The sequence below is a fragment of the Mytilus galloprovincialis genome, chromosome 1 (genome assembly GCF_965363235.1).
Source record: "Mytilus galloprovincialis chromosome 1, xbMytGall1.hap1.1, whole genome shotgun sequence".
NCBI lineage: Eukaryota > Metazoa > Mollusca > Bivalvia > Mytilida > Mytilidae > Mytilus > Mytilus galloprovincialis.
In genome coordinates this window covers 20,063,648-20,076,440 of record NC_134838.1, presented here as the reverse complement: position 1 = coordinate 20,076,440, position 12,793 = coordinate 20,063,648, and the positions used below count along the sequence as shown (strand labels likewise).

The 12,793-nt window shown below is 31.1% G+C and overlaps 1 protein-coding gene across 1 annotated transcript in view; it reads right to left on the bottom strand.

Moving 5' to 3' along the window:
• The window catches only part of LOC143068462 (VWFA and cache domain-containing protein 1-like), a 61,104-nt gene extending 52,614 nt beyond the window's left edge, over positions 1–8,490 (bottom strand). Inside the window, exon 1 of the mRNA XM_076242557.1 lies at positions 8,439–8,490. Within this exon, the coding sequence (XP_076098672.1) occupies positions 8,439–8,490 (52 nt within the window). The remainder of the gene's footprint in view (positions 1–8,438) is intronic.
• Positions 8,491–12,793: the final 4,303 nt, after the last annotated feature.

Sequence of the window (12,793 nt, the reverse complement as noted above, 5' to 3'; positions counted from 1 at the left end):
TTTTAATCAATATCATTGTCCTATATTAGCTATATATAAAGTTGATTTCTTGGATTTGTCATTTTTACCCCGTGACGGCTGACAAATTGGACCTCGTTATTTTAGTATTATAGATATCATTTGTAAATCAAAATATATGTTTAGATAAACAAAGCTTCAGTACTGAGCAATACGGAACAAAATCAAGCGCTTAACCCACATGCACTTGTCCCTGAAAAATTGTTTACCTATATACGTTTTAAAATATAACACACGGTATTTAACTCTTTTTTTTTAAGATATGACACCCCGTTGAGATCTTCCGCTGTATTTCGAATCCACTGTTGTCTACTCCATTGATGTTTCGTAAAGCTATATTTAATTATTTACAACATGGTATTTAACACACCTATTTCTGTTTTCTGAATCTTTAGTAGCAAGCCCTCCAAGAAGGTCAACCTTAAAATATTTTGTCATTTTCTTGTGTCATTTTTATCGATCTTATCGATAGGGCTCCGTTTAATGTTTGATCGATGGTTGCACTAATACATACTGGATAAAGTTAGAGAGGGTTGAATGTTAACAAACATGAATAACTTTGCAATATTATGTATGTAGGAACTGCAACTCTTAGATTATGGTTGGTTGCTGTCTGCCTTGACGTTTTCCTTTTTTGTTTTTAGCCTTGATCATGCGGCCGCTACTTTTCCTCAATTAAGTTTTACTTGAAATGTTTTTTTTGTTCAAACTGTTATATTCAATCATAGCGTCTTGTTGTTTTCTCGAATACTCATCAAATCGCAAAGATGTGTTTTGAAGCTGAGGAAGAACTAAAATGTAATTATTTTTAGAATTCAAATCATGTGTTGAGTATAATTGTACTGATTGTGATGCATGTGCTGAAATTCTGCTCTGAAGTACAACCATCTATTTTAATATGAGGCAGGCATAACCTGTGAATGGGGACGAAGTCTGTATGTATTATTTTTTTTAATTCAAACATGTTGATAAAAGAAATACCGTAAAGTTCCCGATTTTGGTTCTGTTGTAAGGGATTTAGCTGTGACGTTCCTTAAATTATGACGTCATATTCAATGTAAACACAAGAAACGCTTTCATCAGGTAACGTTTTTTTCATATCAAACAATTATTAAAAATGAATTTGTATTGAGTCCCAATCTTATATTTTACTAGACTGATAACTATATATGTTATTTAAAGTCTCATGAAAACAAGACCGGAAAAAAAGTAGATCTCTGCGCGAATGCGGGGAAAACCGGAACAGGAAGTAGATCTGAAAAAAAAGTTAACGATTTTTAGTTCATTAGTAGGATGAAAAATTCGGGAAATTTTCCCGATTTTTTTCCTTTTTTTTCTTATTGATTTTTCTACCATAATTGGGGACTTCGTCTCTATATAAATGCCGCAGAATAATTTGATATCAACAAGCAAAGTACTTTGAGATTGATATCGAGTAACTTTCGAGCTTTCTATGACACAACGAGATGACAAATCAGCCCGAATACACTCATGTTTTTGTTTTTAATTTTGTCATTTCGGGAATTATGGTGTTGATAGAGTTTTTGGTTACAACTCGATACTATCAACGTCTTGACATATTTTTAAAGCAACCATTTGTTTTTGAAGACCGTATTCGAACACCTAGATGTCTTTTGACATTTGTGTCGTTTGACTTATGTCATATTGTATGACCAATTTTTCTTTGATTTATGATAATAGGTGACTGATGTTGATTGTGTGTTTTAAAAGCAAGTAACTAAAGTCGTATTCAATGTCATGACAGTATATGATGTTTTGACCCTCTTTATAAAGCAGTACAAAAGAAAAAAACATTTATGATTTCTGTTCATAATAAGGATGTGGAAGTACTGCCAAACTTATTAGTTTGGAAAACTGCAGTACATGTAAAACATGGAATTGACGACAAGAAAACAGTTTGAAAAACATTTAAATTTGGACACTAATTAATGTTTGCAAATATTATTAAAGCAATTGTTAAAACATATATCTAGGGCACGAAACAGCTCTGTAGATGCAAACACTTATAATTTGATTTCTTTAATAAGCAGTTGATAAATTTGAAATTGTAAAAATGAAAGGTTGACCTTGGAAATGTATGTATTAGTTTTAGGTATTTATGAGTCTGTTGCTGCAAACATTTCATTTTATTAATTTTATATAAAAAGTAAAAACACAAAAATACTGAACTCCGAGGAAACTTTAAAAGGGAAAGTCCCAATCAAATGGCAAATTCAAAAGTTCAAACACATCAAACAAATGGATAACAACTGTCATATTCCTGACTTGGTACAGGCATTTTCTTATGTAGAAAATGGTGGATTGAACCTGGTTTTATAGCTAGCTAAACCTCTCACTTGTATGACAGTCGCATCAAATACCATTACATTGTCAACGATGCATGAAAAAAACCCAGACACAATAGGTATAAATGTCAAAAATAGGGGTACAGCAGTCAACATTGTGTCATCATCTTAATCACTATAAAAACAACAAATTTAACGAAGAAGCATAAAAAGTCATACATCAAATTTATCATCCTCATTTTGCTTATATTATACGATTTTATTTATCTATGTCAAATCCACCCATAAAGGAGGGAAGGTTTTCAGTACTGGTGTAAAACTGCGCGTTTGAAATTCTCACAGGTAGACATAAAATAATTTTGTCGTTCAAAGTATGACGGTATACATAAATACAGAGTCAGGTAAAGTAGATATAACAAAAAAAAAAAAAACAGTTAACAGTAAAAGTAATAATAATAAATAAAATAATTGTGTGGTACAAAGTATGACGGGATACATATGTACAGAGTTATGTCAAATGTATATCACAAAAAAACAGACTTAACAGAAAAATAGTAAACACATGTTAATCAAAATTAAGTTGAAGTACTAAAAGAAAGAGATTTAACCTAAATTGATGAATTCCTTATTATTTCGAACAGAATGACAATAAGGAAAATGTAACTGGGATAAATAAATGATTTAATTGTTTTCTCGTGACATCCGAATAACAAGTCGAATAGGACTATTATATTAGATTCAAAAGACAATGATTCGACATACTAATAGTTCGTATAATTAACCAATTATAAACAAAGCAGAACTGAACAACGCTAAAAATATAAGGAAGTCATAATGTAAACATAGAATAAGTTTACATTCAAAACAAGGCATTATAATGATTGTTACATTTCATACTATATATCTACGCCCGATAGAAATGCTTAATAATTATGTACTCCCATTCACATAGTTTCATTGATTTTATAAACATGGAATACATGCATGTACGTAGGTATTAAAGTCATATCTTTTCTGAATTTAAATATTTCCGCTTTTACAATAAAATGTTTATTCTTATGCAATAATAAATGCTTTTCTCTGCCACGATTATTCCTTTATACGTTTTATCTTATTTGCAATGTTTTTAATTTCATCGAGCGTGACGTGTGTATTTTAGGAAAATTGAAAAAAAAATGTTTCAACAAACTAATTCCCTTTTTTTTAAATACAAAAGAATAATGTCTTTCAAAGAAATTAAACACTCATATCATTTTGTTTTATATAAATAACCTAGCAAACCTATCAAAATATCGAAATAGTCTAATTTGAACTGTTTAAATACCTCTTTTAATATCTGAATATACCCTTGTATTGGAAGCCTGGGCTTTACTTTGTAAACATTGTTTAGTGAAGTGAGTTCAATATGTGTCCTATTAGTAATGGATTTTCCATCTCTTACAAGGAAGTATGTCAAATTGCGTGGCTGAATACAAATGTGTTGCCAGAAAAATAAAAGTGGTCAATATATTTTGAAGAATTCGATTTATTTGGGTCAATGTCGTTTGATTTTAAGAACTGCACTTTGCGTTTATCGTACAATCTATTAGTCCACGATTTTAACAACGAATACTATTTTGTCACAGTTACATGTACATGTATAGCACACATTTTAGATTTAAAGTTTTGTCTAACAACTATGGTTTTGTTATTTATTGTTTTAGTGAATTTATTGTTAGCTGAGTGAATCGTACAGCTCTGAAATGTCAAGGCAAACAACTACAAACTTACAAATTTAAAAACAAACAATAATTTGACGCTGGATTAATTACTCTTCTAAACGGGTATTTGATTATTTAAATTACTATAAAATTTAGTTAACGGTTTATTTATAAGACATAACAATTTACTATCTATTTGAAGTATTTATAATCAATCTGATATCATCTTAGTATATCTAGATTTTATAGATTCATGCCAGGTGACAAACGCTTCGTCTCGCTTAATTGTATGGAGCTAATCAATTGAACTATTTGAAAACTATTTGTTTAATCATAAAGAAGTTTTCCTTTAATACGTAATATTTGTCGCCTTTTCCCAAAACACCCTTTTACTGGCTGTTTTAAGGATTCCAATTAGTGAAAGACACAACATAGAAAACCAAAGACTAAGCAATACGAACCCCAACAAAAACTGGGGGTGATCTCAGGTACTCCAAAAGGATAAGCAGATCATGATCCACATGTGGCACCCTTCGTGTTGCTTATGTTATTACAAATAATAATGATAATAAAAACAAATTCTTCTAACAGTTCTTTGTTGTTACCGCTGACTATTGGACTAAAAGTGTTGTTTTCAGTTTTTAACTAAATTCTTACTGTTGTTTTGTCTGGAACATTTGGGGGAGAACTGCTGACATAAAAATTTAACAAAACAACATGTTTATTTGTAAGTGTTAAGTCAGGGATATCATCAGTTGCCGTTATTCTGGTTTCATATTAAAAAAAATCGTTGTTTTGTTTTATTGAAGGTATTTACATTTTGTTTCGTATTCATAAATAACTAAGTAACTATTTTGTTTTATTTCTTTGATATTATTATCGTTAGGATCCCAAATTCAGCTCTTTTTCATTCACGTATACAAGTGCAATAAACAACACAATTTTTCGTCCATTACCTATTAAGTAATAAGTAACAAGGTAACTTCAACAGCATCATCTTACGTCTGGCGTAAATACAAATTTAATTCTGGTATATGTGAGGAGTTTATTTACAACCACTGGGTCGATGCCACTGTTGGTGGAGTTTTAATTTCCCGAGGGTATCACCATCCCAGTAGTCAGCACTTCTGTGCTGACATGATTTATCATTGATATGGTCATATTTATAAAATTATCTATTTACAAAACTTTAGATGTTTTTAAATACTAAGGCTTTTCTACCTCAGGAATAGATTACCTTAGCGATATTTGGCAAAACTTTTAGGAATTTTGGTTTTCAATGCTCTTCAACCTCGTACTTTATTTGACCTTTTAAACTTTGTTGGATTCTAGCGTCCTGATGAGTCTTCTGTAGACGAAACGCGCGTCTAGCGTAAATACAAATTTAATCCTGGTATCTATGATGAAGTTATTCTATAAAGTGTTTCCAGGAATTCTTATTTAGTTTGTTTACTACGTATTTATAAGTTGGCGCTGGATCAAAATACAATTTTCAATAAAGTATACATTAAATTTCATTGCCTCTGTTCTATCGCCTTTCTTTTTAAATCAATTATTCAAATACGAAAATATAAGGAAGGTGAAGATAAAAAATATCCGCCTTCTGATTTAAAAATATCCGTCTTCTGATTTACAAATTTGGTTCAAAAGTGGATTAGGTTCAAATTAATTTAATATTAACACATCTGAAAAAAAAACCTAACATATACAGCAGTTGTACAAATATCGTACAGAAGTCACACCATTTACTCCAAAATATTTGTCTCACAAATATCCTGTACACAGAATTTATTGTGGAAATCAAAGAATATGAAAGATATTGCAAGGGTTTGATTTAGTGCAGTTTTTGAATTTACCTTGGAGTTCAATATATTTGTAACTACTTTTTTACACTCAGTTTTTGACCGTTTTAGTATTTATAAACCTAACAAAGTTGAGTAATCCAGAACAGCGCAGCAGACGTTCCGCATTTATAAAGTATTATTATCAATGGACTATTGTATAAACACCTATTCATTTTTGAAGACTGCATATTATCCTGTATGTCTATCTTCGGTTGGTGTCACATTGCAGTTTACGCCACATTTCCTATGCGTTTACTCAGCTTTTAAAGTTTTGGATTATTAGAATTGTTTATATGGATAACTATATTAGTGTTGTTCGTTTAAAGCGTTTGTGAATCGGTTTTTCGCATGATCGTCAATTCGCGTATATATAGTTTGAAACAGAACAAAAATGTTCGTTATACATTTCTACTTTGACCATTGCATTTTACAAGAAGAAAAGCTGCCGCGATAAAAGTTCCCGTTGAATATTTACATTTCTGCAGATTCGGTCATGTAAGCTTACTTTCAATTCCTCCGATCATTCTATGATACGGGATTGTATAGACAAATATCTATGAAAACCGTCTGTTGACCTTATTTATGTCTCTCATGTCGTCGTATGTCTGTATGATTAACATTAACACCGTATTTCCTTTTAGTTAAGTTAAATATATTAATAATAATAAGTCAATACTAATAGTTAAGGGCGCAAAAGAAGTTACAAAAGTTACGAGTTGCTTGACCGAAAGGAATAACATTTACTTCGATATTTTCCATCACGTTTATTTTCTTTATGCAAGGATACAAATGAGGAAATTACATTACTATATTCCATAGCAAAATAAAGAAGAAACAAATTCTAAACCTAAAAACTAGCTTCTTGAAATAGAGGGTTGGTCGAGAATAAAATTTTACAAGTGGTGTGGTTGTTTTCAATCTATCGCAAATTAACGGATGGCATCACATTTTAGTTACTTTAACGGAATATCTGTTTCACAGATGATGACGGATGTTCCAATCGTAGTAACCGCAATTCCGCTCTCCTTTTCCCCGAATATGACCTACCGAAATAGACTTATCATCGGGTTTGAACTAATAAGAGCAACACAATGGATGCCACATGTGGAGTAGGATCTGATTACTTTTTCGGAGCACATACATCACCAAAATGATTGGTGGGGTTCGTGTTGCTTAGTCTTTAGTCTTCTATGTTCAGTTATGAATGTGTTATTTGTTTTTCGCTATTTTCCGTTTTTAGCCATGGCGTTGTCAGTTTATTTTCGATTTGTGCTTTTCAATAATCTTTTGGTTTCTCTCACCTCCCGTCTATGACACAAAAAATGATTATTTTGAAATTTCTTCTATTATTGTTTTAAGTAGCATTGCCCCTCTCGAGCAATACAATGAGAGCAACTTGCATAAAAAGTTGTTTTACAGGAATATGGTTAACACTTAGTTCGTGTACACACCAAACGTCATGTACAGTAAACATGTTTACAATTAGTTTACCCGCCCCCATCTTAATCTGCAACTTATTACACAATAAATCACGTAGGCTGCAGCAGTGTGTTTACAAACGAAGAAGAAGGATTGAAATGTTTAGGGTGTTTTAGTAATTCATTTATGAGTTAATCGTTGATTGAGTTAAGACCAGTGGCAAATATTTCTGTGTAAAAAATATTCTGATTCTAAAATTGATGAAAAAATATTCTGTTCAATGAGGAAAAAAAATTCTGAATCCAGATTTTTCCAATACCTTATAGTGTTCTAATTTGAACAAAAGTATTTGATTGAAGGCTTTAAAAAACAAATAAAATTATTCGTGCTGAGCGCGAAAAAAAATTATATGGTGAACGTAAAAACCATAACCCCCTTCCCGCATGTGGTTAAATGGTTGCTCCCTTGTAAGGCTACGTAAAAGATTTTTTTATTATAACAAACTGATTTGTATATCGAGTTTAGAAATAATTCGGTAAAACAACTACATAAATAATTGTTATAAATATCATTTTTATTGAAAATTAAAGTTTCTTCTTTAAATGTACATTGTAAAATGCATGTTTTAAATACCTTGTTTTGTGTACACTTAATCTACACAAGGCCTACATTGAATATCGACTGCGTGTAGACAAAACATGATTTAAACTACATGTAAAAATTGCGTTTTACCAATGGGAACGTAATTGTGTTTAGTTTATGCGTGAATTACACTTACACAACACCGAGTTTATGTCATAGAAAACCATCATTCAAAAAGAATATTTCACACACACAAAAAAAAAAGAAAAACCAAACACGACCATCATACATGTACTGTCAGAAACAGAATCCATAAAACATTTCTAAAGAATTAAGATATTTAATTTGTACCCATGTCTATTTTGCATTCTTATTACTCAGTATGAATGAAACACAATCATTATATTAATATGCTCTAATTACTTAAATAACTGCTTACCAAACTAGAAGTTGATGTTAATATTAAAAGGTAGTTGTCTAACCAAACTTTTGATATTTTTCAATACAGATTCTTATGAATTTGTTGATAATCAAGCACTCTAAAAAATCAAAATAAAACATTGACTTACCTTGGGTGACTGTAAATAATGTAAATGAACAAAACTTATTATACAAAATCATAATTATGTTAACTTATTTTTAAAATCTTTGTATGTGCATCGGACCGAAATATAATGTAGAGTACGGGTAATTTAAAAAAAAATAGTTCCATAGGTTAAACGCTATAGTGATTTTTATTTCCGACTATTCATGTCAAGATTGTTTAGGAAATGAATATGCCAAGGAAAACCCAAATTTTCTCTTCTGTAACCTTCCAAGATTTTGATGATATACAATTTAAATCTCATGGTTCACTGAATAGGTCTGTCTATTAAATCAACACATTTCACTGCCTTCTATAAAAAAAAATCTCTGACGTAATCTGATGAATACGAATTTATATTTTAAAGAGAATGTTTTAAATAGAAGATATTATTTTTGTCTTTAATAAAACAACATCTTCCATATCCGTTGACATCAAATATTTTATTTTACAATTTTAAAAGCCATAGAAATACATGCTGACAGAGGAGCAGGATATGCACCATGATTTTCTAATGTTAACACTGATTTCTTTTTGTTTGACTTTCGTTCTGTTTTTAGGAAGGTCTGTTTTTCTTCCCTTTTATAGTTATTAGGTTTTAAGTTTTAGAATATTCAGATTCTTGTATATATTTCCATGAGCTCTCTTTTACGTCACCACGTAATTCGATTCTCCAAAATCTCTATAATGCAGCATGTTTTGTTATTATGTGGATGTTGAAGATGTTCACGGCGTACGTAGTTTTGCAATGATGACCATCTCAAAGTAATATTTGATGTTGAAATCAGCATGCATGTTTGATAGTAAACAAACAAAAAAGAAATGATTTTTAGCTTGTTGTATGAAAATCGGCAATGGCAATCAAGAGTTTTTGCAAGTATCTATGTTTTATAACATAGTGATATAAAAGAGACTTCTTTTCTGTTAGTGACATTGACTATCAAAATAATGTGTGTTTCCTAAGCTCTACTCGTACTTAAAGACTCAGATCTGATATAATTTGTGAAAGAGAGGCTAAATATACAAATGGGACATTCTAACTCATAAGTCATAGATTAAATGTTAACGCCATGGTAAACAAAGACCAACAGACAAACAAAATAACACAAATCACAACATGGAACATTTAGACATCACTTGTGTCAACGTGATGATCGTAACTGCAATTACGATCATCCCAATATGGCGGACACAAATTTATAGAAATTTTAGAAGTCTGATTTCTCCACTTTGACAGCTTATTTTTAGATTTGCATTATGTCAAGAAACATCTTTATAAGCATTGCCATTGAAATATGTTTTCGTACATGATGGAAAAGCAACAAGAAGAATGAAAATCGAGATACAAAAAATCTCGATGATGATTGTAACTTGTATTTATTTTTATCAACGATGATCGTAACTTTTTTTTATGATGATCGTAACTGTCTGTTCCAACGAAGCATTTTCTGATAAATAAAGCTGTCAGGTATGCGAAAAAGTGTACACTGATTATCAGCTAATATTGAAATAGTAATGAGGAACGATCACTGAGGGGTATGTGCACATTTTGTTTTGATTTCGCGAGATCCTATCCCCCCACCACCCCGCCATCTAGTTTAATATTAAATTGCATTGGGGGTAAAAAACTTTATATTGATTACATATATTTTATATAAATAAGGTATTGGACATTTCATATTAATAGCCAGTTTGGTAAAATTGGAGATTTTATTTCTTTTTTTCCCCTGCATTTTGTAACAGTACCTTTCGAGAATCTGTTTGTTTTTTTAGGAATTCAAACTTTATTATTTTTTTATAAACATATATAGGATTTTTTAAGGAGAGGTTGAAAAACTATAGCATTATGAAATGTAACAATATCTGTTAAATGGAGAAAAAAAACAATGAAACAATCAATAAAGGGAGCTAATGTCTGAATTTTTATTGGGGGAGGGGCTAAGATAAAAAATATTGTCCTACAGTTTTTTTAGTTGAAATATCTATCCCGCGTTTTTATTTTTCGCTCTATTCGGTCCTGCCTTTTTCATTAGTTTATCCTGATTTTTTTTACCTAAATTGTCTCTTCCTTCCTTTTTGTTGTTCGTCCGACCTTTTTTTATTAAAACTCCGGTTTTGCCTTTTTTACAAATTTCACCCCCTCTTTCCCTATAAAATCAAATGGTAGCTTTCTTATGGATATTTTTGGCTTATACAACTTCTTCTATACTTACGTCAATAAAACATGTCATATACCGAAAGGGTAAGGTTTTTTAGGTTGAAAAAACATGGAATCTAATATGAACGTGTATACCATCTATTTCAGCTTTTCCTTCTTTGAATAAATAACTAATCCATGGTAAATATAGGTAACAGAAGTGCAGTGGCGGATCAGAAATTCTTATAAAGGGGGTGGCGACTGGCTGTCTAAGAGTAGGCCCGCTACAGGTCATGTTTCACTGGTTCCCTATATAACCAACAAAACTTTTTTCTACAAAAAGTGGATGCAGGCACCCTGTCCCTCCCTCTAAATCCGCATCTTCATGCCTACCATTACTTAATAGCCATTTCTAAAATATTCAGTGAACGTTTTGGCCTGTATTCTTAAACTGTATCATGATGATGATATTTATATTTACTTCATATAAACGTATTCCATTTTAAATGTTAACTAAATTACTTATAAGAAATAAATATTTAGGACATTTTCATATAAGCTTGCTAATTTCCCCTTATGTCATTTCTTTTTGACAAATGTCGCTGTTCATTAACGCTCATTTTGTTTAGTTGTAAAATCATACTATTTTCAGTAAGACCAATATATCGTGACTGCTAAATATGATGTTCATTTAAAGAAAAAACAACATCGTAAATTTTGAGTTACGATCATCATTTTATAAAAACTAGTCCAAGTTACGATCATCCATAGACGAAGTTACGATCATCATCGTGTTTTTTTAAATCTCGATTTTTGTTCTTCTGATTGTTTTTCTATTATCTAGGAAAAACACATTCGATGAATGTGTTCTCAACTAAAATTTGTAATTCTCATATGCTTAAAGAGAATTTTTTGACAATTTTTGAATTTTTAAGGTAAAATTATGTTGTATTCTACTAAATTTTTCAATGTCCAGAGAAAATGTTACGGCCATGTTCCATATTCGGAATATTTCTACTATATTGCATTTGTTTAAGTATCAATATATGCTCATTTTACCAAAAATCATACTGATTCATTTATTTCTATGAATAGTAGATGCTACATAATGAATTTTATTGGGTCTTAAAGATTATGGATGCTCTCTCGATTATATTAATAACTTTTGTAGTTGTGAAATTGTTTTGTATAAAAAGCACTTCTTATTTCTGTACATAGCATATTTCAAAAAAGTATCTGCAGATAATGACGAAAAAGATTAAAATTGCATCTTCACCTTTGATAGATGCTGATGTAATTCTTTTAATTTCATATTGAATACCTCAACGTTTGGATGCTGGCTTCCAATTATTTATAGATTCTGGCATCCCATCATATCCGGAAACTGACATCCCAACATATCTGGATGCTGGCATCCCAAAATATCCGGATGCTGGCATCCCAATATATCTGGATGCTGGCATCCCAAAATATCCGGATGCTGGCATCCCAATATATCTGGATGCTGGCATCCCAAAACATCCGGATGCTGGCATCCCAAAATATCCGGATGCTGGCATCTCAATATATCCGGATGCTGGCATCCCAAAATATCCGGATGCTGGCATCCCAAAATATCCGGATGCTAGCATCTCAATATATCTGGATGCTGACATACCAAAATATAGGGATTCTGGCATCACAACCTTGCAGACATGTACCATTTTTCATTATGACATACGAATTTAAATGCTGCTTCCTAATCAATTGGATTTTAGTATTAATCCACCAATATAACACCTAGTACATTTCCAGTTTAATGCATATTGAGAATGTGACATCATAGGTAAGAGTGTGAAATGTATACTTGACCAACAAACTGAGTCTGAATTGTAAAGTGCTAGTTGACCATGTGAATGCTGATGTCAACAATTTGATATTTATAAAACTATGTCAATGTACTACCGGTAAGTTTCCAATAATTAGCCAATTTTAATGTTATTTTTCTGAATTTGATTACCATTATGTAAGACATGATGTATACATGTTATTGACTATTGTGGTCTCGAGACGATACATTTATATATGATGACATCAGGACTATAATTTTCAAATCTGATATGCTCATGTTTCGAATGTTCATAGAATTTTTTTTTTAATAAGCTTAATGCAATTGCCAGCTGAAATCATATCAAGTTTAGTAGTTCCCAAGGCTTTCAGAAATC